This window comes from Temnothorax americanus, unplaced genomic scaffold (genome assembly GCF_048541705.1).
Source record: "Temnothorax americanus isolate GAGA-0224 unplaced genomic scaffold, ASM4854170v1 Scaffold30, whole genome shotgun sequence".
Taxonomy (NCBI): domain Eukaryota; kingdom Metazoa; phylum Arthropoda; class Insecta; order Hymenoptera; family Formicidae; genus Temnothorax; species Temnothorax americanus.
The window spans coordinates 1-26427 of NW_027509443.1; the positions used below are offsets into that span (position 1 = coordinate 1).

The following is a 26427-nucleotide window of genomic DNA, read 5'->3' on the forward strand; positions in this document are numbered from 1 at the left end:
CGGTGTAACCTACCTGTATTTTTCGATTACAGTAGAGATGTATAATAAAGAGATGTGGACGGCAAGAAGATGACAATAGAAATCGTTACGAAATATGAATCTTGTTGTTTACGTTACCATCTCTGTAAAATATGGAAGAGCGCCGCAATGATCCAAGTGAAAATGAGAGATAATGACACAGTCGATATAATTGGTCACAGGTCCTTCTGGAACTATGTAGGAAAAGTCTGGGAAGCGTCTCTCGTCATTGAACCCCATGTGCATTCCACAGTCCAGCATAATGTTTTTGCCACCCATGGAAACCAGGATGCAACTACGTCCAACGTCCTGCCCAGCGCCGAGTGGTGTAACTTTTATATCTGGCATTTCTGAGAAGATTATAATAAAACGTAGTATTACTTGGAACGTTAACGAAAAAAGAACGTCATGTTACTTGCATATTCTAGAAGATTTATACATATGAATAGAAAATGGATGCGACTTATGAAATAAATACAAGTACGTGTCTCAATATTATATCCTGCTGTAAACAAATACATCTCTAGGTATTTATTTAGAATAGCTACTGCACCTCAAATATCGATGAAATTAGGCTTAATCGATTCGTTTTTGCATAAAACGAAAGAATCTGGCAGAAAAATGCGGCGGTCTGCCCTGCGAAGCGAGATATTTAGCGTTAAATTTGACGACTCTCAGGTTCTGTCATACCGACGCGATGTAGCGACTGTGGTAGCGACAGAAACATGCCCCGCGGCCACATGCGCATGCTCCGTGTCCGCACGCGCATGCAAAAGTGCGCGAATTTGAAACGTATGCATACTTATAATGCATAAATATAAATATGTACTTTTTATATACGAACTATTCTCTGCTTTAACAAATTATTTGTTACAAATTATTTCTGCTACAGATATTATGCGTCGAAGTTAACGAAACAGAAATAATTTGTTAAAGCAGAGAATAGTTGGTATATGAAAAGTACATATTTATATACCAACTATTCATTGTACATATAAATATGTACTTTTCATACCCCAACTATTTTTTGTTTTATCAAATTATTTAACAAATAGTTTGTTAAAGCAGAGAATAGTTCGTATATAAAAAGTACATATTTATATTTATGCATTATAAGTATGCATACGTTTCAAATTCGCGCACTTTTGCATGCGCGTGCGGACACGGTGCATGCGCATGTGGCCACAGAGCTGACAGAGCATGCGCATGTGGCCGCGGGGCATGTTCATGTCGCTACCACAGTCGCTACATCTCGTCGGTATGACAGGTTTCATAACCTGAGAGTCGTCAACTTTAATGTTAAATATCTCGCTTCGTTGGGCAGACCGCCGCATTTTTCTGCCAGATTCTTTCGTTTTATGCAAAAACGAATCGATTAAGCCTAATTTCATCGATATTTGAGGTGCAGTAGCTATTCTAAATAAATACCCATCTCTAAAACAATTGCCCTTAAAACATATTAAAATACTATACTAGCACAAAATATATGTTGACATCGTTATATCATTTACTTGAAGAGATATCGGTTAGCTGATTAATCTAGATCAACAAATTGCTATCGCTTTCTGAATTATAATCTTGATGTAATATAAATATAAAGGAGCTTAGGATTAGGTTAGGCTTAGCGGGAGATAGCGTTAACGCCACTACGCACCGGTTCGTGAACGAATAAAACACACAGTATAAAACGATTACGTGGTCGCAGGTCACGGTTGAGGATTAATGAGAATAATGAGCGGATTAATGTAAACGTATATCAAAAATTGCTTACTTTTTTTTTCAGAAATTGTCAAGATCTTGTAAACAATGTCTTCCTCCTCTTCGAAAGCCAGTGTGATTATTCGATTATTGAGATTGACGGATACCTGCTGGCTGCTACTCCAAATACAAAAGACGAAATTTATCAGGCAGTCTGGACAACTTAACGAAAAAAGAGTAAATTTCCCGGATAAAAATCCTAAAAAGTTATCTACATCGTGGATGCGTTCCAAAACTGATTGGCCGCATTCAGGAAACACAACCGTTGAGTGAGCGGTCAGTGATTCTTTAATATGATTGGTTCTTACCTTTGGTTCTTCTCCGGATCTATACCAGAGAGAAGAATTCTTCTCTCTGCTTTTACACAAATTCAGAGCCTATTACACAAATATTCATTGGCACAAAATGAACTTCTTTTTGTTGAGCGCTATAACTTTCACAATTTTAAACATTTTTACAATTTTCAAACGTCAACCTGTGGGGAATACATTTAAATTTAATACCTTTTTTGCGTTTTTCATTTCAGGCACGCCGTACAGGAGCTACTCGTACACCGTAGTCGAGCGCGCGCGCGCGAAGAGGTGACTCATAACTCCTACATTTATTCTTAATATTTTTCCATATAATATAAATAATACTGTAAATGCACCTAAACATGTACTTCAATTACGATATGTCACTGGGCCGAGCCCGCGCTTTTGGAAGTCACGTGATCGGCTCTTACTTTTAGAACCAATTAATCAGCGCAGAGTATTGATAAGACGAACTCAAAAATAGTTGTCTTATATAGTCTATAGTCATTTGTAAATATTTGCCACATGAACAAATATTTTAAAGCTTATATGAAAGAATGATAGCGTTTTAACAATAGGAAAACCGACGATTATCAGTCGGGTTTGAATTCGGATCTCGGATCTTCGGCTCATTAGAGCAGCGCACATCTTTCTGCGCCACAATCGCACATAAAAAAGAAAACGGAAAAATACACATTTGGAATTAGAAATCGGAAACTGGAATATATAAGTAATGATTAATAAAATATTTCTTCATCAATACGTCATGTCTTCAAAATATTTTTAATTTGCTGGCTGAATTACAACAGGATGTAATAAATAGTCATGATATGACAAACATCAGGCAGAATTGCAGATACTTCACTCTCAATTATTAAAAATGACCAAGGAAAAAGAGCGAGAAATTTCAATGCAGGAAGCAGAAGAAATTAAACTCTGAAATCATGCGGCCGAACTATCGAAAACGATAACATTGAAAGCTGAATTGTCTACAAAGAATAAAAACCAAAGAAAGGTAAATTAAATTATTTTATTTTAGATGTGTGAAATAAATTGCTGTATTAACAAAGTTACATTCTCTTGTGTTTCGTTTGTTTAACAAATTAAAGCTCTTAAAACGCATATTAAAGAATTTTTAAATAAATTAGAAAAAGTGAAACACAGAATCACGATAACAGGATTATTACAAAAAGAAAAATGTCAACTCGATGCCTGTTACTACGTTTACGCGAGCGTTACTTCTGCAGTAACTCACGATAATTCCTTCGCGTAAACGGGATTTTGTAGTAACTTACGATAATTTACTCCGCGTAAACGGGTAAATTATCGTAAGAGTTACTACAGAAGCAACGCTCGCGTAAACGTAGTATTAGTCACGAATTTAAATCAAGAATAATATAATCTTGAATCTAAATTGGGAATGTACAAAGAAAAAGCATAGGTACAAATTTTATGTGTTTGCAAACAACTATGATTAATTGTCTAATTCTAAATACTAACAGTTGCAGCCTTTTTCTACGTCAGCAATAGTATTATACGCATCCAGGATTGGAAAGCTGGATACAATTTCCAATTATCAGTTCAACTTATTCAAGCAAGATCAAAATGTTCAACATTGTATTTGAAATATCAATCATTCGCGTAATTATAAGGCCAATAAAACCATAAAAGTATGCGAAGAAGATAATCATGAGTGCACACTATGACATACAATTTGTAATTTGATAATCATATACTGTTATTATTTCGCAATTACTGTTCTTCGCACCTTATGCTGTTTTATTATCTGTATTTTCAGACTTAGGAAACAAAGCTCATCGATTGGTGACCAGACACGATAAAGCGTAAAATACAGAATTTTAATATTTTTGTAAGCTCTATAAATAATTTAAAAACTATAAAGCACCAAGTTTTCAAATTTTTCATAAAAAAAGGAGATGTCGGGAGACACTTATGACAATAGTTTTACAGTTCTTCGTCCATGTTGAAATCTTCCTCGGGAAAATCTCCAACCTTCACGTGTGCTGGCTTTACAAATCCACCATACTTCGGGGGACATTCGAAGTATCTTTTACCACTGACACTGTCGACGACATAACAAATGTGAGAAAGGATGAAAGATAAAGTAGTAATATATAATTAAAATGGAATTAAATATATTCACCTCCCATCGTTCTTGCCAAGAGGCTCATCGTATTTAACACCGATCCACCAGCCTTCTTTGAATTCAGTTTTACCTAATAAGAACATAACATTTAAACATAAATAATAAAAAAAAATACTTTTAGTAAAAATATGTTGTACTGTTGTACTGTAAACGTGTTAGGATTCTACCAACCGACATATAAGACAGTAGCTCTTCGCCTCGACTGATTTGGAACGGACACTTCGCAGCGGTCTCCAACTTTACATAAACCAGCCAAGTGTTCCTCCGCTTCTTCTTCCAGCTTCTTCTCTTCCGCTCTTCTTCTCGTGTCTTCCTCATTGTACTTTCCCAGCTTATTCTTCTCCAGGAACGCCTTAACGGTGTCTGCCAAAAAGTATAAATAGAATACATCTTATTTATTCTTATTCGTTTGATTATAAGACAAATACAAACGTATTTTCTCACCTGTCTTTTTAGCGTACTCCTCCTCAGATATCTCAAACTTCTTCACATCGTCTAGATTTTGCGCGGTGCATGAGAAATTATCGATAACCTGCAATTTTTTGTTACATTTTATTCGACGATTTTGCAGCTGCAGATGTTCGAAGTGGATGTAAGCTTTCGCGTTGCAGTGTCCGCATACTCACGTGTATCCTCATCCCATCGTCGATCGGGTACGATCCCAAGAGACGCTGTCCTTCCTCCAATCTGCCAATAAGCTTGTCATTCTTATCATAAACTTCAACGGTCATCGTGGCCGAGTTACCGCCGGTAAGAAGCTCCAGTTTGCCCTACAATTTCGCCTTGTAAATTTCTATATGTATATATACACAAGCGATTATAATTTAGGAAGAAAGAGGCGTCTTACCTTAAATTCATGGATAGTTATACCCTTCTGAAAACGACGTTCCACCCAACATGACTCCTGGCCAGAGTTTGTGATCGATAAATTCACAAAATCGGACGTGACTACACTGCACGCGCTCATTTTACTTGGATATTTGCGATATCCGGCTACTGCGGAATAGGTTAACCGATTTCAGACGTTCGCGTATCTCTTACACCATTGTTTCCGAATGTAATTTTAATGAATTTGTTAACCCTATTTCTGTATACAATCGTATGAAATAAATTTACGCGCCTAGTGTTTTCTATTCGCGTTAATTACAGAAGATGTAAACATAAACAACAGTTTTTGACAGAACTCTCGAAGCATCTCGAAGCTCCAGCGATATGTCTCATCCCGCCATTTAAACCGATATATATGTGTGTGTGTGTGTGTGCGCGCGCGCGCTAATCGCCGTCAAATAATTGTTAAAAATAAGAGCTTGCATATTAATTATACAATATCAATTCTGTTCAAGAGCTTTTTTATAATTTTTCTTTTATACTGTTTATATGTTTTACGAATGTCCAGAAAATATACAGAATGAGTCACATAACAATTAGGAAGTTATTTCAAATTATTTCAACATCGTAATTTGCTTTAGAAATTATTTAAATAACAATAATACAATAAATATTATTAATCAATTTTAAGGTGTGTTTATACGCACCCACACACATATACATGGTGTACTGAAATAAGAGGAACATATAATTATATTTTAAAGAGAAGAAAAAGAGGATGAGGAGAAATAAGAGCGTAGAAAAATATTATATTTCACAAATTATTTCATGATCGAAGAAATTAGCTTAAATAAATATCTTACATTTGAGACCGTAACAACATAGCATTAGATGCGTGTGAATGACAATTTGAGGGATCGAAAATAATACATTGTCTCTGCCAAATATGTTCATTGAAGTTATTTATTTTAAAGTCATACCTAAATTAATACGCGTTTTTGTTGTATTAATGTGGATAATCGTAAACAAAATATCAATACTATAATCCAAAACTTTAGCTTTATACATAAATTAATTCCGGAACGAATAGAAAATATACAAGATGTTAAACGCATGTTAAATTGAAAGTGGTGCGGCTGTACAGTCATGGACGGAAGAATTGCCACACTTTCATTCAGTAATTTCGTATTCTACAAAAATCAGACTTCGTCCTTACGACTTTCGAGAATCACGACACGATCGTGAAAACTCGTCAAAAAAATAAAAATATTGCAATCCTTTCGTCCATGATTCGTTAAAATGATGAGACATCACCGTTTTGCTTGTACAGCGAAAAAAAAAACACATTTTCATACCTATATATATATGCACATGTATATCTATATTAATTTGTTTACACTTTATCCGAGGATAACCGAATTATAATTATTATACAAGATAAACATATATATCTCTCTCTCATTCTCCACGTCGTGTTTTAAAACAGAAATGGGCTCTTAAGAAATAGAGATACGAGATTTTTCGTTTCTTTTTTTAATGACAAAGCACAGATTACAGAAAGGGGTTAAAACTTTCTCTCTCTTTATCTATTCTTTTCTCTTTTTAAGAATAGTAGTACAGAATTATGATGTGTTATTTCCAAACAATTCTCCAATAAATTAAGCTGCTCAAGTTTTATTGCAGTACAGTTTCATATCGTTAATCTGAAGTTTCTCAATAGCATTTACCATTTTCGATCTTGTCGAAGCAATAATGACGCTTACAAAAGTTTACCCTTCAGTATCTCATAAACCATTTTGTTCCTAAAATACGGCATGTCCTCTTGCGTGAACGTAATCTTTTTGTTTGCACAGACGTATTCGGCGAACATGCAAGAAAATACGCCACAATCGCTGCCGTTCATTTGTTGCGGAATGTTCTTGGCGGTCTTCAATTTCCAGTCACTCGTGTCATAAGGTCGTTTCTTTTTGTCTAAACTCTCATCTTGTAAATATTGTTTTAGCGCCGCCAGACATTTTGGATTATTGCTGCCCATACTGTCATAATAAACAATGGTTTTATTCCTGAAATCTATTATTGACATACACCAATGAATGTCCAAATGTACAGGCACAACCATAAGATCTTGCGCAAATATGTCTATCTTCCTGGTCCATCGCTTTAGCGACGAGTGACCGCCCGACAGAAGTTTTGGATAGAAGAAGGTGTTCATCGCGTGAACTTTTAGATACTTATCCGAAGATGTGCCTCTGGCAATCAGCAGATTCATATAAAAGTTGATAACTTCGTCGTTCAGCCAATTCAAGTCGGCCAGCGTGTGAAGATCCTTTCGCGTAATTCTTAGACCGAAACCTTCTGCAAGAACCTCGCCCGAGGGTCCCGGCGCGATCGCGCTTCTCACTTCTCGCAACATCACGTCGGTTAACGTCGGCAACGCCGGTTCCTCTGGCTCTTCCCGGTCTTCTATAACGGTCATGCAGAGTTTCATAGAACGCGCCAGCTGTTCTTCCAGGGCTGCTGCTCGCGCGTATCTGTTGTGCTTCGACAGGACGCACGTCATCTTCTTCAGTTCTTCGGCCTCTCGATTCCGTTGTTCAATACGCTCGTCGTACTTCTTATTAACTTGCGAAATGTAATCTTGCCTCATGACAGCTTTCGCGGCCAGCTCGTCGCGCAACGAATTGGTTGCGGTAACCTTAATAAACAACTTTGGCGCAGGAGCACGTCTCACTGCACCACTGGTACTGGGTTTATCAATTGGAATTATTTTATTGGACTGCACATATGCCATGACGTCCTCGTCAATCCTATAGTTTGAAGTAGGAACTATTTCTTTGCCTGTTCTAGTACAGTTTGACATGCCGCTTCTACGGTATGACGGTGTCATCGCCTTAGGTATATCAGCGACAGATGAATGACTCTTGTTGTTGCGTATTAGTATTTCCGACTGCTTTTCTAAGTCTATTACTTCTATGGATTTACGCCTCGGTGTGTATTCCGTACGTTTATCGAATACCTGTATTTTATTTTCTGGAAGCAGTTTTTGCAACATTTCTTCATACTGATATTTCTCCTTCAGTTGATTAGTTTTGGATAATGTGGGAGACTTGTGACAGGTGTCCGGCATCCTGTGTTTGCGATGGCAAATAAACTCCTTAGGCGATTTACCGTGATGCAGGGGAGAACAGGTACACTTATAACTGGAATACATAACTTCGCATATATCGTAATGTTGCGGCTGTTTCTTACGAGTACCGTTCAACTGTGCGCACGATTTTATCGGCGAGCATTTCTGCTCGCCGAGATACGTGATATCGTCGTCATCGTCGCCATCATCGACGGTTAAATAAGGCAGCTCCCTTGTATGCGCCATGTTACAATTGGATTTAAATTTCTTGGGTGTTATATATCCTTCTTCAAAGTTGCGGTCCTCGGAAGCTTTCCGTTTCTTAGAACCTTCATCCGCCCATCTGAAGAGTTTCTTCAGATAATCAAATATCATCATCATTTTTAATATATATATAGATCCTGATTATATTATTGTCCATTCAATATATGTTATTAATGTAGCTTGATCTAAAAAAAAAACAAAAAATAAGAAATTCTTATGTACAAATGTTGCCCTTAATATAATTTTTATATATCTTATACTTATGCATATAAATATTACAGAGACAAAAACCATGCAATGAAACATAGCAAACTATAGATGCCAAGGAGGCTATATATCCCATATATAATACTAATGATATGCTCATCCAATTCCAAATTTTATTTATTTTGTATGAGACAGATACAGAGTGGGATATCATATAATCTTAAATTTATCTGAAGTCGAAAATTATAAAACTGCATTTAATAATAAATATAAGAACAATCTTCAATGCTTTGACATTCTTTTACAAAACAGGATTACTTACATTGGGCTTTTACATCAGGAAATTAGACAAAAGGACGTATAACCAAATGCTGATCTATATCTCGTTCGATCTCTAACAAAGCCACCGAGTCTGCGAGAACTGATAATAAGAATTCAACCTAAAAGAAAAGACCATCGTTATCATTTGTACCTCACAAAATTATCATCAATTAAAGTAATTTGGTCGCCTCTACTATTCTGCGCTAATGTACAATAAAAGGTCTGTTTGTTTTACTTGAATGTACACTCTCTGTACTTAAAATAAAATAGGTATGTTTGAAGTTTAGCAAAAGTGAGAAGAAAAGTTCTAGTATAGTCCATGCATCAATAAAAGAGCTAAAGATTACTTGTGATTAAAATAAAAGTCACATATAATTTAATGGTGCGTCTCTACATGCGAGTAAGAACTCTCGAGAGCAAAGAGAGAGAGAGAGAGAGAGAGAGAGAGAGAGAGAGAAAGAGAGAGAGAGATACTCTTGAGAGTCTCTCTCTTTTTCTCTCTTTTTGCTCTCGAGAGTTCTTACTCGCAAGTGGACACGCACCATAACATCAGACAAAAAAAGAAAAAAATACAGAAAATTCAGCTATGAAAAACAATCCTAAAGACTACTTATGATTATGATCAAAAATATATATATACATATAATTTAGTGGCGGACAGAAAAATAGAAAGGATAGAAAATACAGAAAAATTGTTTCTCAGCTACAGAAAACAAACTTCAAGATTATTTACGACTGAAATGAAAGACATGTAATTTAGTGTCAAACAGAAAAAGAGAAAGGATAAGAAAATACAGGAAATTTAGTTACAAAAAACAAAACTTGTACATAAAATTGTGGTATTTATTTAGAATAGCTACTGCACCTCAAATATCGATGAAATTAGGCTTAATCGATTCGTTTTTGCATAAAACGAAAAAATCTGGCAGAAAAATGCGGCGGTCTGCCCTGCGAAGCGAGATATTTAGCGTTAAAGTTGACGACTCTCAGGTTATGAAACCTGTCATACCGACGAGATGTAGCGATTGTGGTAGCGACAGAAACATGCCCCGCGGCCACATGCGCATGCTCCGTGTCCGCACGCGCATGCAAAAGTGCGCGAATTTAAAACGTATGCATACTTATAATGCATAAATATAAATATGTACTTTTTATATACGAACTATTCTCTGCTTTAACAAATTATTTGTTAAATAATTTGTTAAAGCAGAGAATAGTTGGTATATGGAAAGTACATATTTATATTTACAATGAATAGTTGGTATATAAATATGTACTTTTCGTATACCAACTATTCTCTGCTTTACAAATTATTTCTGCTACAGATATTATGAGTCGAAGTTAACTAAACAGAAATAATTTGTTAAAACAAAGAATAGTTGGTATACGAAAAGTACATATTTATATACCAACTATTCATTGTACATATAAATATGTACTTTTCATACCCCAACTATTCTCTGCTTTAACAAATTATTTAACAAATAGTTTGTTAAAGCAGAGAATAGTTGGTATATGAAAAGTACATATTTATATACCAACTATTCATTGTAAATATAAATATGTACTTTCCATATACCAACTATTCTCTGCTTTAACAAATTATTTAACAAATAATTTGTTAAAGCAGAGAAAAGTTCGTATATAAAAAGTACATATTTATATTTATGCATTATAAGTATGCATACGTTTCAAATTCGCGCACTTTTGCATGCGCGTGCGGACACGGAGCATGCGCATGTGGCCACAGAGCTGACAGAGCATGCGCATGTGGCCGCGGGGCATGTTCATGTCGCTACCACAGTCGCTACATCTCGTCGGTATGACAGGTTTCATAACCTGAGAGTCGTCAACTTTAACGTTAAATATCTCGCTTCGTTGGGCAGACCGCCGCATTTTTCTGCCAGATTCTTTCGTTTTATGCAAAAACGAATCGATTAAGCCTAATTTTATCGGTATTTGAGGTGCAGTAGCTATTCTAAATAAATACCATATATATATATATATATATATATATATATATATATATATATATATATATATATATATATATATATGGAAAAGATACCCGAGATGTCAAAGTCAAAAGCAATTTTTGGCGGAATATACATTGGATATCTTAACCAGGACACTCCGTGTCGCACTTTCGCGCCCCGATGCCTCTTTTTTCACACGTAAGAACGTCCGTAGAACCGGTCAGTGCGGAATAGCGCGGACGTGCGAATTCATTAATGAATAAAGAAATCTCGATTATGCAAATGTATGATGCGCACAACGACGTGACACGAGTGAAGTTAACCTCGTCGCGCGCGCGCGGCGTGCGGCGTGCGGCGTGCGGCGTGCGACGTGCGACGCACGGACGTGTTCCGGTCCGATGCTTACCCGAGGGCTGCGCCGAATTCGCCGTACGTGTCGAAGCGGGGCCTGGCCCGGGCGACGACTTCTCATCCGGCCTCTCAGACGCGCAATTTGTGGTCCATGGAACATTTAATTTGGCAAACGTCGCGAACATAACCAGCGGTGGCGTACCCTCCGCGTATCGCGCTGCTCCGGCTGCTCTCGGCTCTCGGCTACCGTACTTTGCGCGGAGCAGGTTGGCCACTCCCGGCCCCGGCCCGCGTATTTTTTCGACACAAGCGCCTTCTCTGCGCTCTCTCTCTCTCTCTCTCTCTCTCGATCTCCTTTTCCTGCCGCGTGATACACGTTTGATTGCTTTCGGAACGAGCAAAAAGGAGGGAAAAGCCGAATCTCGGATAAGAAAAATTATTCAGACGCTTTTTGTAAAAAAAATAGCAAATTAATAATATAAATCTTCGACCTTTTTGTAAAAACAAATTTTCGTAAAAAAAGAAATTATCGATACGGTCGATCGAGCTTTTAATTTCAAATTATTGAAATTAGAGAGATTTAGGGCGCGCAACACATACAAACGTTATACGAGATTTATTATTATTGTTAGATATACTGCATATTTATAACGTTTTCGATTCAACTCAGCCAATCAAAAACGCTATTAAAATCGTCTTAAATATGATCTTGAGATATGTTATATATCAGATTCTCTGGCTGGATAGAATTTTAAGATTCAAGTACTTGACATCCGGCGCTTGACGATTCCAAGCAAATTTTAGGTGATCTTAACTTTATAAATGCCTATAACTAATTATTATAAGTCTCGACATTTTGGGGTGTTGGACTTTTTGTTTCAAAATAATCTCAGAAATCTGTCCTTGAGCCGCTGTTATTGTTCGTTCGTTCGATTTCGTATCCACGTGAAGTCGGTGAAGTTAGTCGCATGTCGCGTTGCGCACGCACAAGCGGCACAAGCACTATATACGCAACCTACTTCAGCCTTCAGCTTCAGCTTCAAGAAAGGAGGGAGTAGTGCTCCCCTGCTCCCGCAGCACTCGTCTCGTGGAGTCTCGCTTTGTTTTCGTTTCGACTCGTGCGTTTGCGACGAGTGGTTCACGCGTTGAAAATAAGAGGCAGTTAAAAATGTTCGCATATACGTACGGTTTTTAAGTTCTTGAAGAAGAATCCGCAAGATCGCAAGGTCTCACAAGAGTAACAATTACAATTAACTTTAATTATGTGTTTACAAAGGCTGAGATTTCTTTGAGGATCCGACACACCGGTGTCGTCGACACTTGGATTACTTATGCTATAAATTTTGTTTAAATAAAAGCCGTACTGCCAAAACACTGTGATTTATTATGTTTAAAGCTCTTCTGTGTGTTTAGGTTGATTTTTAATTTTATTCATCTCGGTACTCCTTATTGCAGCTTGCGAGGAATTTTGCACTCCGAGAGAAATATATCAAAATAGAATAGAAAATATATACTCGAGAAAACAAGATTCAATCTCTAATGAGTGATAATAAACAAGGATTTATTGCTGTACATGTTGGTATGTAATTTAAGTATTTAGGCGTGACTTTTGTAATTAATACATAATTTGTATCTAAGCTGTCGTAACAATTCGTTATTTTTTTTTGTTGGCAGGTGCTGGACAACACTCGGCGTCGCTCAGGGAAAAATATCAAAAGTTATGTCGCGATGCGTGCAAAGTGGTAAGATTTTCAAGCGATTTAATTACGCGTGATACACGTGTCTATAATTTTCTGTAAATTCTGTATTTTTCTTATGGCTGTACGTTACATCAGGCGGCACAAAATTTGAAGTCCAATGGCAGCGCATTAGACGCAGTGGTCGAAGCAGTGGTTGTATTGGAAGATTCTCCTATGACAAACGCTGGATTCGGATCAAATCTCACGTTGAATGGAACGGTGGAGTGCGACGCGAGTGTAATGGACGGCAGCAGTTTGCAGTATGGTGCGGTCGGTGCGGTTAGCGGAATAAAAAATCCTGTTTTGTTGGCAAAACGTTTGTGTGAGCAGCAGTCCATTAAGTTTGCATACGGCAGAATTCCACCTAGGTGCTCCTCTAGTTTTGAAATGTTAACGATTGTACGTTAAGCATTGTTATCAATAACTCATTCTTTATTAGCTTTTTGGTTGGAAATGGAGCGCATATCTGGGCACACGAAATGGGCATACAAATTTTACCACCGGAACAATTAATATCAGGTATATAGAATTTACATAAGAAATGTTTAAGTTTTCAGCAAACCAAATTGAATTATAGTTTCTATGTATAAATTGCAGTATTTTTTATTAGTGTATGTTTTACTTATTCATCCAATGTATTTCCCCAGTGAGAGCACGAAAGATATACAAGCATTATAAAAGAAAAGTGGAAGGTTGCAGTGCCGAGGTTCAAAAGGTATGAAGAAATTACTTTATATTAGTTTGATTTTAAGCAAAATTTATTTAATCATTTATTTAATTATGTTGTAGTGTGCTAAGAAAAGGATGGACACGGTAGGTGCGATATGTGTTGATGATAATGGAAATATCGCTTCGGCTTGCTCGAGCGGTGGTATAATCTTAAAATATCCCGGAAGAGTTGGGCAGGTATTCATTTATCATATCGATATTTGTACAAATACATTTTTTTTTTAATATAAATTTCGTTGTAGTTTATCGAATTTTTTTTGTTCTAATTTTAGGCTGGGGTATGGGGCTGTGGTGCCTGGGCTTGCAAAGATACTCCGTATTCAGTAGGCACTAGTACTTCGGGTTGTGGGGAACATCTTGTGCGCACCTCGTTAGCGCGCACAGTTGCGGAAGCTATCTCAGACACATCTTGTCCGACCACGAGTTTGCATCGAGCAATGAGCACAGATTTTATCGGTATGTCGCAGATTCAGCCTAATTTGACGATTAACGAAAGCGATGACAAACTGTTTGTTTTGTCTTCAGATTCGAAGTTTCTCCATGGACTTGAACAGAAACTCGGTGGTGTCATCGCTGTACGGTATTCGCCACAAGAAGGATCTGGCGATTTTCTCTGGAGCCATTCCACAAATTCTATGATAATAGGTTACATGAATACATGTGAACGTGCACCAGTGGTATGTATTCTATTTTTTTTTCTTTGCACCATTGTAGTCTTTATATACATGTTTGTAAATGTTAAATATTTATTTCTAAATATTTCTAAATTAGTTTATAAAATAATTTCTAAAATAATCATTAATATGAATTACAAGTCATCTTTGTTCAAAAAATCCATTTATTTCTAGAGTTACATGTCGGTCTTACCATCGCATGAGGTAGGTAAGAAAGCTGTTGTCGAAGGTGTCTGCTTTAAACTGACAGAACCTGACAAAGTCTGAGAATGAGATTACATACGTCATCTCTCAGATGTAATAAACTTTTATAAAGAATTATTACCTATAGCCTAAAATATCTTATATATAAAATTTTTATATAAAACCACGATAATTTCATGAAATACATAGATGCTGCCGTTAAATAATTTTCCACGATCACAATTTTCTACAGCAAATATATTTTCCTAAATTTTATATCACTGTAAATTACAGGTACCTTGTATAAATACAATGATGATTACTGTTAACATGTGCAAATACAATCCTGATAACAATTTGAAATAATCTTTTGTTTATATCGATTTTATATATACAGAAATATTTAACCTATTATATAATACATATAAAGTACACGTGTATATAGTGTCCCATTGCAACCAACGGAGTCTAGAGCTAAAGTGAGATATCGAGATCATTTTTTAAATGGAATTGTAGCTAATTATCCAAGTGTGTAATCATTCTTGACAAAATCTACAATTTATTTCGAGAGGAAATAAATATATTTGACTCTATCAAGAAAAAAAGATTGGTTTACAATCAAAATACTGTACAATTTCAAAAAGAAAATTGATAAAGTAAATATACATTATAAAGTTCAAATAGGAAAAGAGAGAACTTGTGTCGTATACCAAGGGATATGATCGAAGGCATCTAACCCCTTCAATCGAAGAGACTCCAAAACAATTTTTACAACTCATTGTTATTCATAGCTAAATAACGCAAAGCGAGTTCAAACTATTATCACGAATACAGAATGTAATACGAGTTTTAAAAGATTTTGTAACAAACCAGCGTTACGAGTGAAATATTTTTATATGCTATTGTATTATAACCATTTTCATGTAATATTGTAAGAAAAAATACCGGATCTAATTTAGCTTTGAATAAATGTGACTCTATTACAATTAGACACTTTATATCTCAACTAATAAATATGTACATTCTCGATAAACTGACCTTTTTCTTCCTTTTCAATAGATTTCTAACCAGGATCGTAGTACTACGATTTATATCAAACTGACTTCCATGATTACTTCAGTAGAAAACTATATACACAAATTATAAACTGCCTATGTCGTTGAATCGTTTCAATTTCTCCGGAAATACGTCTTTGAAGAGCACCGGATCTGCACGAAACTCAACTGACTCCAACGGCATAGTCCCATAAATAGAAGAAAATTTATTTATACACTGCGTACGTTCCACCATGTGCGTCAAATCCGCGGACAACATTTCGGTATTGGTACACTCGGGACATCGGAACTTCTTCTTCGGTGTCACCTATAAGATTTTAGACAATTTTTAGATAACGCCAGTACATTGGTTAAAAGTCTTGCCTACCTTTAATGGTGCTTTCCCAGTAATATTTGCTACCAGAAAATTCATCGCGATGTCCTCGCAATTCATGTGCTCGTCGACCCATTCCTTTATGTCTCCAGGCATGGCCGTAGTATACATGTAATTCCAATACTGAAAAACATTGAGAAAGACGTAAAGTTTCATGTGATAATTGGACGATCCAATGCTCGTATGAGAAATGGTGTAATTTACTTTGTTGGATTAACTTATATGTTCTTGAGGTGAGGATAACAGGAGAGGATGTTAGTTTTTTGCTGGAAAAAATAAAATCAAAGGATTTTCAGTAATATGTTTTTGTGACCTGAAATGTTAAATAAAAATGTTGAATACAACATAATTGAGCGCGTTGTTGAACAGAGAACAGCATAAGCGTTTGTATTGTAAGTTTAACAGCATCAACTTACTTTATGGTGAAAAGCCGCCCCTGTTAAAACCATAGAAATACTATTCGTCCATTCGCTTTCGTATTTCCAACAGTTAGTGCCATTATCCCACATATGTAAGCGAGATGGAAATCCAACGATTCTATCCGGGAATTCTCTCCACACCTACAAGTTTACAATATATGTTTTAATTCAATTAGAGTATTAGAAAAGATCATATAAATATACCGTGTGTGTAATTTTTGATATATATAAATATCTCAAATACTTGTATAAATATTTCAGACAAATTAGCGATACCTCGTAAGCGAATTCTACTTCGTCAGCAGTCAACATGATAATATCATCGTCTATCGATAACACTGCTTCAGTTTCAATCTCGTCATATGGATAGAAACGGTTGGACAACTTATTTTCTTTCGTTTGTATTACTTTTAATGGCTTACTGACTTTTGGCCACCTAGCAGCTACAATGTTACAATATTGAATTATGAAGAATAAAATTAACGTACGTACTTAAAACTTATATATATATATATATATATATATATATATAATAGATAATTAAGATGAATATATTAAAAGTTCTTACAATGCGGTGGATCTTTATGCTGATTGTTCCAAATTACTAGAACTTTGGACAGACTCGGCACCTTCACAAGTTTATTAATTAATAGGAACAGCAACTCCAGTCTGTCGTACGTTAATATTACGGCAGTAAAGCCACGTGTCTTAGGAGCAGTCACCGGCAGAAAAAGTGGCGAAGGGTTTCCCTGCATAAAACGATTTGCTTGACATGGGAAAAGATTAAGCTTCCTCGTTTTAGTAATTATGTCTACCTTGTGAGGCGGTACGTTCCAATACGTGTAATCTCGCGTTAAATACGGAAATACGCGATCCGCAAGTATTTCTAATGTAGTTTCGGTGATCTTCTCCATCGAACTGAAATAACGATCGTAGAGCCACGCATTCTGTTCCCGCATCTCCGCGATGCGTTGGTGAGATATCTTTTTTAGCAGTCGTATCGTTAACAAAATGTCAACTTCACGTATAAAAACAGCAGCTCTGACGATAAGAGATAATTATAAACGAAACGAATCACGTATCAAAAGATAACATAAGAAATATTTATTTATGAGTGCAACTTACTTGGTCCAATCGATTACGTCGTGAAATGGCATTATTAGAGAATCGGCTATAATTACAGGTATACAACCAGCAGCCATCGCATCCAAGAGTGCACTTTGGGCAAGTCTAGCACCACGAATTATCAGACAAAATGTTGCTGTCTAAAGATAAAAAAATATACTTTTAATCATGTTTTAGGGCTGGTTGTTCCAGCCTGTTGGTAAACTATCTAATAGTTAAATCATATGTATGTCTTTGTTTATCCTTTACATTGGACAAAGATAGACGTGTGATTTAACTATCGGTTAGCTTACCAATAGGTTGGAACAACCGGCCCTCAATAAAGGAAAATATTTTGCATTAATTACAATCGTATTACTTGCAAGCTATCAGGATACTTGTATATATCTTCTCCTATGCAACGTATCGTATTATTCATTGGATTAAAATGTAGACATGGACCCAACACCAAAATGTCTTTTGGATACGTCGTTTTCATTTCCATCAAATCTTGCTCGAAAGCAGTATTAATGTTGATTTGCGAAGACATCACCAGCCATAGTCTAAGATACAAAACAATCGTTACTACATAATACGTGTAATGAGAAACAACACGTGCATGACGCTACCTCATATTACTGTGATTCGTTTTCAGATTATTTACAAGTGGACTGTAGACCGGTAGACTAATGTCGAAGCTAGGCCTGTACGTCAACGATGACATTCCAGCGCCCGCAATCATCGCTCTGCCTACCGGTACATCGACGACCGTGTTATAGTCTGGTACGCTTCCAGGCACCATATTGAAGATCAGATGATTCTCTCCTTTGTTCCAGAAAGGTAACGCTCTCAGCGCCTGAGAGACCTCTCGTAATCTCAATCTATTCTGATTGAGAGTGTCGATGGAAGGGACAAAAATGCAAGCTTCGTATGGGTTAGGAGTATAAAATTTACTGCCGATAATGGCACTCAGAACTCGATAGAACTCTTTCGTCATCTGGCCAGTTACCGGTCTATTCGCGGAGTCCAGGTATACCTTGAGCGGATAGACGTACACCAGAAGCTTGGTCCCCTGGCTGCCGCATCGGTACACGTTGAAACAAGAGAAGTATGTGCAAGAAGAATTGGTCGCGTCTGCCGCACCCGAGTCGGCGGGTAACGTTTGGCTGGGCAATGCGTTTACGTCGCTCAACGTTATAGGAATGTGTTCGGAATGTTTCTGCGTATTGCCAAATTTGAAATAGCACACCGAGATCAGTACGATAAATAATGTAAATAATAACAGACATATCATAAAGATATTGTGATAATGGTATGAAATTCTGTTGGCTTTGTGTGCTATACGTGCCGGTAATACCATGTCTTTCTCTTACTTTCTCTCTCTTCCTATGAGATATCGCAAAATATATTGTTCTATACAGATCTCATTCAATCAAGTATATAAATTTCCCTTGTAATAACGTCAAACATCCGCAGAGGGTATAGTTGACAAGTTGACATGTGAAAGGAACCGTCGCATACGAGTATTTATCTCGGTACGTATGCAATTAAAATAATTCTCATTGTTAAGATCATCCTTCCTCTCGTTTTTGATTCACAAAATTGCCATTTAGACTATTAGTGCAAAACTAAGAATAGTTTACGATGTAAATACGGTGTGTATACATTAAAATTCTGTCATGGTGAGGTTATATTCGTAAAATCATAAAAAGTCAATCAAGTTTGTTCGTTTTATTTGCGTCCTTTGTGCTGAACATTGAACATAAAGGTCTATTCACGGATAACCGAAAAATGGACCAATCACGTATCAAAATGCTGCGTTCCCACTTCCCACTATACGCGTCGCGCGTCGCGTCACGACGCCGCGTCAAGAGTTATCCAATCAAAACGTTTCATTTTACGACGTCATTTCCGACAAGATCTTGCGTCGGAAATGACGTCATAAAATAAAACGTTTTGATTGGATAACTAATGACGCGGCGTCGTGACGCGACGCGCGACGCGTATAGTGGGAACGCAATACAAAAAACATAGCAATATATGATATCTTTTACGCTAAATTTGGTCTATTTTTCTTATAATTATATTATTATTTATGTAACAAGGTTTTAGAAATTATAATCGTAAACATTAAACGAACAACATCTTTAGAGGCTCAGAAATTCTCTAACTGAGCGTCAATCGCACGATATATTTTTTTATCTCGAATTCTTTTTGGAATGTTTGTTTGATTGAATTGAATGCTGCAAAAGCAGCTCTCTGGCAAAAGTAGGAAAGAACCAATCACATGGATGCATCCAATGCCACGTGCTTCAATTTAGAATTCTGCTTAACTGGGTCTTCCGACGACAATTTAAAAATACTCGTGTCTTTTGTATTCTTCCAATCTCGTAAAGGCGATATATCGATAGTTTCTATTCAATTTCATATTTAATTGTAAGATTGCGATCTCGACAAAAATGGACCTGTGAATCGAGCATTACATCGTTCGCGCCGGGGGCCTGCTGAGAACGAACGCCACCACACGCCACACCGCCGTTAAGGGTCGCCCCAGTCGCTCCCGCGGGAAAGGAACATGGCGGCGATGACGGGCTGGTGCTGACAATCTGATAATGGGATGGGCGTCGCGCTGAACGTAGGAACGCGGCCTTTTTTTTTCCTCCCGCCGTAATGATAATGAGTGGTGATACCGCGACGTATAAACATGGCGATCATTTGACACCGCAGTCGTCCTCCGATCCAGACGAGTCGCGGGTACTGCTGGGGATCGTGCGGGGGTAGCGATCCCACACGACCCACGTTCGGGATTCGGTACCGAACCAACGCGCAACCGACGACGTTGGCCCCAGGCCCCGCGAAAGCCGGAGGAGATCCACGGGAGATCGAACGAGAAATACCTCTCGGCCTCTCGCAGGCGCGCCGCGTCGACTTGTAGCGCATAGCGAGAAGACGTTCCGTTCCGGACCGGAGGCTGCGAGTCTGCAAGACAGTGCGACGCAGCATCGACGAGGGAGGAGCGACGCGCGTCATATGCGCTAAGATGGCCCGGGAGTACGATCATCTGTTCAAGCTGCTCATCATAGGGGACAGCGGTAAATATAATGCGCGCGGGTTTGCGGCATCACCGTGCGCTAAACCGTCCGCGGTGATGTACGATTTCTCGTTCGTCGTTGGCCACGCTCTCTCCTGCTCCTGCGTTCTGTGTATAACCTCCTTTGTTTCTATCGCTATTTTTCTTTCTCTCCCCCTTTTCCCCTCTTCTCTGTCTCTCTCTCTTTCTCTTTCTCTCTCGTAAATTTCGTTCCAGATGCGAAAGACGTGGAAAGATTGCGGCGGAAAAAGGACGGATTGTGTCGCGCCGAGCGTCGCCATGCGAGCTGATCGCCTGTCATTACGCGGTTTTAGCGGCAGTTTATTAAATGATGGGGCCCGACAATGGACTTTACACGTCGGCTATCCATCGCACCGCGCCGCCCGGCGTGGTGCTTTAGATTTCATGATGCGAAAATTGTTCTTCCTGCACAACAGATTTAGAACGGTGGTGGAGGATAATGCATCACGTCGCGATAATGGGGAGCTAAAAATAACAAAGAGATTAAATAAGAGAGAGAGAGAGAGATTGAGTAGGATAATTTTTTATCCTATTTAGTTCAAAGTGAATAGAATAAACTATAGAATACAAAGCATCTTGTATTAGAATAATATGGAAACTGAAAGATATTTGTTATCATTCACTCAATTCTTTGTGTATTTATATATAATGTTTTTTCTGTTCTATTTTCTTTTTCTTTGATGTTTCTCCTGATAGTTAAGCAATTTTTCATTCTATTTAATTTAATATAGATAGAAGTAATTAATAGGTGCACTGGACTGCATTAGAACTTTTCTTCTTGCTTTCACAAATTTCAAACATTATATATATATATATGTATATACACCTATTTTACTTTAAGTACAGAAAGTGTACACTAATTCAGCTCTAAAAAAAAATAGACCTTATATGTCACAATGTTACAAAGCGTCTTGTATAATGCGTCTTGGAATAATATGGAAATGACATGTGTTTGTCATAATTTTATTTTGAAAATATTTATGCCTTTTTTTATGCCTTCTTTAAACAACTTACTTATATACATCTTAATATAAAAAAATAATTTTTTTCTATTCTTTTTTTCAAGGCGTAGGCAAAAGCTCGCTGCTTCTAAGATTCGCTGACAATACCTTCAACGGCAGTTACATAACTACGATAGGAGTGGACTTTAAGATACAAACCGTGGAGGTAGATGGTGAGCGGGTAAAGCTGCAAATTTGGGATACCGCTGGACAAGAACGTTTCCGGACAATAACTTCAACTTACTACAGGGGAACGCACGGCGTTATAGTTGTGTACGATGTGACCAGCGGTGATACGTTCGCGAACGTTAAACGGTGGTTGCATGAAATCGAACAGAATTGTGATGTGGTTAACAGGGTACTCGTAGGGAATAAAAATGACGCACCTAATCAGAAGGTGGTGTTAACGGAAGACGCGCAAAGATTCGCCAATCAAATGGGGATTCAGTTATTTGAAACTTCCGCTAAGGACAACATCAATGTCGAGGAGGTATGCGTATATTACGTTGGTTTCTTTTTGTTGTTAATTTATCCGGCTGTAAAATAAAACTAGAAACTTCAACTTGTTTTACGATTATTTCTTTATTATACCGATGATAAGATTACTTTATGAAAGTTGAAAAATACTTTAAATTCAGCTAAATTAATATATACTTTACACACCTCACTGTAAGTTAATAGTAATGCGTTACTTGCAGATGTTTATGGCAATAACGCGGCAAGTGTTGCGGACCAAAAAAGAGCGTAAGGAGCGACAAGCCATACAGACTAATGAGACAGTCAACTTGAGGAAAAGCACAAAACAGCACAGGAAAAAATGTTGTTAGCGAGCGTTGTACAAGCACGCTACTCCCTATAAACGAAATATTCTTTGATACGATAATTAGGACAGAATAAAACAGAGAGCATGTGTTAGTATTACGAGCGGACATGAGAGGCTGGAAACCCTGATATTTTCTAACGCTGAGTTTTGTATTCCAATTACGATACCTAAGATTGTATCCTAACTAAAGTATACTTTTTTGACGTTAGTATTTAACATAATAGAATCGAAAAATGTCGAACGAGCGCGTAGGGCTTATTTAGCGAACACGATATCGTGTATGCGGCATTCTTTTTTAACGCGTCGAATACTTTCGCGTGCTGCGTTGAAGAACAAAGGCCTATTCATTTGTAATATTTACGGAAGGGTAACTCTCACTCACATATACGCGTATATGTTAAAAACCATCGTGTTTTACATACACACATTTTACACACAAGTGGCGTTTCATATTGTGTAATCGTTAAACGAAACTAACGAACATCTTCCGCTAATTTTTCTAGGGTCATTTTGAGCATTGCAAAATTTTGCTGCATTGAACGATGAGTTACCATATGCTAAATAAGTCGTGTTTAGAGCGAGTAGGATTAAAGTTTCTTGAACAAACGGGCGACAAATATTGTTAGCTGGTCCAAATAATTTTTAGGGCGTTTTATTAGTAAAATTAAGGTTCCTGTAGTTCTCTCTCGATGACGCTTTCAATACGATTTAAAAGATTCAGTCGGAATGGATTAATGATATATGCAACGGCATTATACATGGTATAAAAAAAAGATCGCTATACGAAAATTGGTCATATGAAATTCAACATACTTCCTGTCGTAAGACTGTAACAAAATACGAAGACTAATCAACAAGATTTATTAACAATAGCCGAATTTACAATATGTATTTCGTAAAAATTTATAATTAGCTATAATTAATTCTTATTAAAATTTTAAAATTGATGGAATCTGTGAGCATCTAATTTGTACATTAAATAATATTTAAAAGCACATTTTTTAAAAAAAGTTTTAAATAATACCCTATATATATAAAATTATCGAATACGATCTTCTTTCTTATAATTTTTTAAGACTTTTAAATTTGCTAGCCAAAAGCATCAGTTATTATGTTATTGCTTCCATTAGGATGCCCAAGTATTTATATCGCGTGCATCATTATGCATTAATAAAATATTGAACAGTATTATCTCATTTGTTTAATTCTGTGTATGAATCTAACGTTTCTTTAATGGCTCGGTAACGAGGGAAAGACGAAAAGCTTGTAAACGTCCGAATTTTATAATATATAAATACGCAGGTTTTAAATTGCCCATGCATTTTTGCGACACGCATATACATATATACACACGTACACACGATTAAATATTTATTGCTGAAGGGTAGATAGCAAGATGATAAAATATAACGATCGGTCATGTCCAGCTATGACAGAAGCTGTCTGTATTAATCTGTGATAATAGTTAAGATAATGTCGCCAGCTGCCACTGTAATACTGCTGCGTGTACCTTATACTCCCCGCTCTCGTTGTAATTGTTGTAATTAATATCGCTATTATTTCCTCCTTTTTTTTTCTTTTTAGTATCAATTACATATCTCCTTTAGAGGCAATAAAGCGGCATCCTACAATGTGTACATATTCTCAACTTGCCAGTTTTAGTGGCATATTCACCAAGTATTTCAATCGAGCATATTCAATCTTGTTTACTGTTATACAGTTGCAACGTTGTAATATTATTATACATACGTATGATTATAAATAAATAGGAGTCTACATGTATGTACGAAACAAGTATCACTTTCACCCCCCCCCCACCCGCTGAGCTGATTTCTACTCCAAGTTAGACGTATGTATTTTTCACGGAAAAATACCTAAAATATGTAAATATATAAAGAAAGCTTTAAATTCGAACGCGAACGAACCCAGCCAATCTAGAGCTACGTTGTTTGATCGATTCGGGTAACGCTCAAGGATTCGAGACTCGATGTTATTGTCTACGCACTGACATTCGAGGTCGAATCGAGCAAATATGTTACACGTTCGCGCTTGAAACATAATTAACGTGGTCGTGTATCGTTCACGAAATTCCAAAGCATTATATGCACGCGTGTTTATCTCTTATTTGTGCGCGAAAAGAAAGATACTGGCTCACACTTGTGACCTGTTATTGTTATAATGTTTCTTGCGAAAGTACGATTTCGAAATTCACGATTTTCGACGATGAGACGCTACATAGGTATACCTATACAATATCCGCGCAAAAAGGAGATAAAATTACGTTCAATAAAATACCAAATGAGCAACGGTGCTCTTTTACGTCTAGCCTCACCAGTATTTTCAAGAGAGTATCCATGTAATATATATAATTCTTTGTAATTATTCCTAAGTTACAAAATAACGTATACTTATGTCGTATGTCTTTTTTAAACGAATCTAATAAAATCCGAGAAACAGTTTTACGAACGTGGAATATCAGTACTGCTGTTTTTAATTTATTCTTTATTTATAGAGAATAGAGTATAATTATAAAAAGATTTATTATACACTATTACTTATTTCAAGAGATTTCGTAATGGCATTTTTGTTGCCGTCTCGCTTTTTACACGTAACTCTCGTATCCATCATCTTTTTTTATATAGTTCTTCTTATTTCGCAGAATATTATTACCGCCATTATATCATTATTATTCTTTTACTTCGCAGTTAAACATTGATCGTTCATATAAGAAAAACTGCCGATCTTTTAAGATGGCATAAAATTTTGATGAAAATGTATATCCGCACGCTTTTATTGACGCAACACGCAAAGTTTTCTCTTTTTAATGTTAGATTAATGAGAAATTATCCGATTCATCCGCGCGCGAGAAATCCCGTGTTGTATTTACAATTGTTCTGCATAATGAGTATGCGCAAGCAGCTGTTGGTGCATCGATCGAACGAATATCTGGAATAAATTAAAATATCTCGCTCACCCTCGCAAAATTTCTTGTGATAAGTGGCGAATCGCATATGTTTTCCTCGAAAGTTCCGTTGATTATACATCGATAAACATTGCTTTAACAGAAATGGTTTAGCTTCCTCGACACAACTGGCAACTTTTATCGAAACAAGTATTCACACAATGTTTCGATCACTTTCAATTCTTTTCAAGTGTAAAAAAAAAAATTACAACGCTCGTAGCATTGCTTTTGTCTTTCAATAAAGCTATAAAAGTTTTCTTCGCGAAAATCGATTGATAAAAACCTGCTGTAATACTGTATAATTATTCATATAGAAATATAAATCGTTTATTAAGTCGATAATGATATAAGAAGCTAACATATTGGGAAGTTTATCGCATGGCGCGTAATTGTAATTTCTTCACGCTCATTATGTGTCTCAAATGGATCGAATGCCAAACGCGCTATGACATTTCGAATTTGCATCACGATTCTGCAATTCCGTTAATTAGCGTGCAAATTGTCTCGTAAGTCGTCGTGGAACGGCACTGCTTAAATTCTCGTCTGAAATTTGTGCCCGAACGTGAGGACGTGAGCTAGTATTAATCTTTTACACAGACGATCTAAAAAATAATTGTAATCGAATGTGTCGAATTATTTAAATTATATATATCTTGATCGTTGTGCATTGTGTGCTTATTTATCGCGGATACTTATTGTGCGTCGCGTCGCGAATAATGACCTCAGAATACCATTGTGCAAGTTTTTTTTTAAATATAATTACAGTCGTTTTCATACGAATAATATTGCGTATACTAAAGTCGCAGGGATCTTAGCTAGCTAATCGAGATGCGTGCTCGCCCGACGTCTAGAATTTTCTCGAAAGAAAGACGCGAAGAAGCTGCGCGTACAGCGCGTATGATCGTAAAAGGTAATATTTCATTTGTCGTACGACATATATTTT

At 36.8% G+C, this 26427-nt stretch overlaps 5 protein-coding genes and 2 long non-coding RNA genes across 12 annotated transcripts; 3 read left to right on the forward strand and 4 right to left on the reverse strand.

Annotated features, from left to right (window-relative positions):
* On the reverse strand, positions 1-1651 carry LOC143900710 (uncharacterized). Of its 2 annotated transcripts, none has more exons than XR_013257860.1 (3): positions 1530-1651; positions 118-368; positions 1-13 (listed from the first exon to the last, which is right to left on the reverse strand). It is a non-coding gene; the product is annotated as an uncharacterized LOC143900710 (long non-coding RNA). The 2 variants fall into 2 exon arrangements; XR_013257859.1 differs by lacking the exon at positions 1530-1651 and adding an exon at positions 572-713.
* Positions 1185-3012, forward strand: LOC143900711 (uncharacterized). 2 transcript variants are annotated; one of them, XR_013257862.1, is made up of 4 exons: positions 1185-1420; positions 1802-2052; positions 2303-2799; positions 2879-3012. It is a non-coding gene; the product is annotated as an uncharacterized LOC143900711 (long non-coding RNA). The 2 variants fall into 2 exon arrangements; XR_013257861.1 differs by lacking the exon at positions 1185-1420 and having other exon boundaries at positions 1771-2052.
* On the reverse strand, positions 2834-5472 carry Tbcb (tubulin-binding cofactor B). The gene is made up of 6 exons (XM_077412330.1): positions 5084-5472; positions 4863-5006; positions 4681-4768; positions 4408-4599; positions 4234-4306; positions 2834-4152 (listed from the first exon to the last, which is right to left on the reverse strand). Exons 1-6 carry the CDS (start codon positions 5201-5203, stop codon positions 4035-4037), a joined length of 735 nt encoding a protein of 244 aa, XP_077268456.1. The 5' UTR covers positions 5204-5472; the 3' UTR covers positions 2834-4034.
* A 381-nt stretch (positions 5473-5853) lies between these two features.
* On the reverse strand, positions 5854-11580 carry LOC143900706 (uncharacterized). 2 transcript variants are annotated; one of them, XM_077412326.1, is made up of 3 exons: positions 11366-11580; positions 8985-9102; positions 5854-8640 (listed from the first exon to the last, which is right to left on the reverse strand). In XM_077412326.1, the coding sequence occupies exon 3, from the start codon at positions 8570-8572 to the stop codon at positions 6824-6826; it is 1749 nt and encodes a 582-aa protein (XP_077268452.1). In that variant the 5' UTR covers positions 8573-8640; positions 8985-9102; positions 11366-11580; the 3' UTR covers positions 5854-6823. The 2 variants fall into 2 exon arrangements, with proteins under 2 accessions (XP_077268452.1, XP_077268453.1); XM_077412327.1 differs by lacking the exon at positions 11366-11580 and adding an exon at positions 11093-11263.
* Positions 11581-12234: 654 nt separating this feature from the next.
* Positions 12235-15259, forward strand: Tasp1 (Taspase 1). Of its 2 annotated transcripts, XM_077412329.1 has the most exons (10): positions 12246-12536; positions 12766-12889; positions 12985-13052; positions 13146-13417; positions 13489-13568; positions 13697-13764; positions 13839-13955; positions 14051-14234; positions 14304-14455; positions 14627-15259. In XM_077412329.1, the coding sequence occupies exons 2-10, from the start codon at positions 12850-12852 to the stop codon at positions 14717-14719; spliced, it is 1074 nt and encodes a 357-aa protein (XP_077268455.1). In that variant the 5' UTR covers positions 12246-12536; positions 12766-12849; the 3' UTR covers positions 14720-15259. The 2 variants fall into 2 exon arrangements, with proteins under 2 accessions (XP_077268454.1, XP_077268455.1); XM_077412328.1 differs by having other exon boundaries at positions 12235-12536; positions 14051-14455.
* Positions 14599-19292, reverse strand: Sotv (exostosin glycosyltransferase sotv). 2 transcript variants are annotated; one of them, XM_077412325.1, is made up of 9 exons: positions 18216-19290; positions 17966-18149; positions 17608-17747; positions 17298-17523; positions 17051-17231; positions 16759-16925; positions 16480-16623; positions 16058-16186; positions 14599-15997 (listed from the first exon to the last, which is right to left on the reverse strand). In XM_077412325.1, the coding sequence occupies exons 1-9, from the start codon at positions 18944-18946 to the stop codon at positions 15776-15778; spliced, it is 2124 nt and encodes a 707-aa protein (XP_077268451.1). In that variant the 5' UTR covers positions 18947-19290; the 3' UTR covers positions 14599-15775. The 2 variants fall into 2 exon arrangements, with proteins under 2 accessions (XP_077268451.1, XP_077268450.1); XM_077412324.1 differs by having other exon boundaries at positions 17051-17523; positions 18216-19292.
* Positions 19293-20133: 841 nt separating this feature from the next.
* On the forward strand, positions 20134-24304 carry Rab35 (RAS oncogene family member Rab35). The gene is made up of 3 exons (XM_077412575.1): positions 20134-20678; positions 21765-22189; positions 22398-24304. Exons 1-3 carry the CDS (start codon positions 20627-20629, stop codon positions 22524-22526), a joined length of 606 nt encoding a protein of 201 aa, XP_077268701.1. The 5' UTR covers positions 20134-20626; the 3' UTR covers positions 22527-24304.
* The last annotated feature ends 2123 nt before the right edge of the window (positions 24305-26427 follow it).

What these genes read in the sequence shown, in the direction of transcription:
- Tbcb (XM_077412330.1), bottom strand. Translation starts at nt 5,203, where the DNA reads ATGAGCGCGTGCAGTGTAGTCACGTCCGATTTTGTGAATTTATCGATC. An exon ending in ACGATGGGATGAGGATACAC is followed by an intron (nt 4,769 to 4,862) that starts GTGAGTATGCGG and finishes AAAAAATTGCAG; the next exon opens with GTTATCGATAATTTCTCATG. An exon ending in AGCTACTGTCTTATATGTCG is followed by an intron (nt 4,307 to 4,407) that starts GTTGGTAGAATC and finishes TGTTCTTATTAG; the next exon opens with GTAAAACTGAATTCAAAGAA.
- LOC143900706 (XM_077412326.1), bottom strand. Translation starts at nt 8,572, where the DNA reads ATGATGATGATATTTGATTATCTGAAGAAACTCTTCAGATGGGCGGAT.
- Tasp1 (XM_077412328.1), top strand. Translation starts at nt 12,850, where the DNA reads ATGAGTGATAATAAACAAGGATTTATTGCTGTACATGTTG. An exon ending in TACGGCAGAATTCCACCTAG is followed by an intron (nt 13,418 to 13,488) that starts GTGCTCCTCTAG and finishes ATTCTTTATTAG; the next exon opens with CTTTTTGGTTGGAAATGGAG. An exon ending in CATGTGAACGTGCACCAGTG is followed by an intron (nt 14,456 to 14,626) that starts GTATGTATTCTA and finishes ATTTATTTCTAG; the next exon opens with AGTTACATGTCGGTCTTACC.
- Sotv (XM_077412324.1), bottom strand. Translation starts at nt 18,946, where the DNA reads ATGGTATTACCGGCACGTATAGCACACAAAGCCAACAGAATTTCATAC. An exon ending in GCATAAAGATCCACCGCATT is followed by an intron (nt 16,926 to 17,050) that starts GTAAGAACTTTT and finishes GTAACATTGTAG; the next exon opens with CTGCTAGGTGGCCAAAAGTC. An exon ending in CTGGGAAAGCACCATTAAAG is followed by an intron (nt 15,998 to 16,057) that starts GTAGGCAAGACT and finishes AAAATCTTATAG; the next exon opens with GTGACACCGAAGAAGAAGTT.
- Rab35 (XM_077412575.1), top strand. Translation starts at nt 20,627, where the DNA reads ATGGCCCGGGAGTACGATCATCTGTTCAAGCTGCTCATCATAGGGGAC. An exon ending in GCTCATCATAGGGGACAGCG is followed by an intron (nt 20,679 to 21,764) that starts GTAAATATAATG and finishes CTTTTTTTCAAG; the next exon opens with GCGTAGGCAAAAGCTCGCTG. An exon ending in ACAACATCAATGTCGAGGAG is followed by an intron (nt 22,190 to 22,397) that starts GTATGCGTATAT and finishes CGTTACTTGCAG; the next exon opens with ATGTTTATGGCAATAACGCG.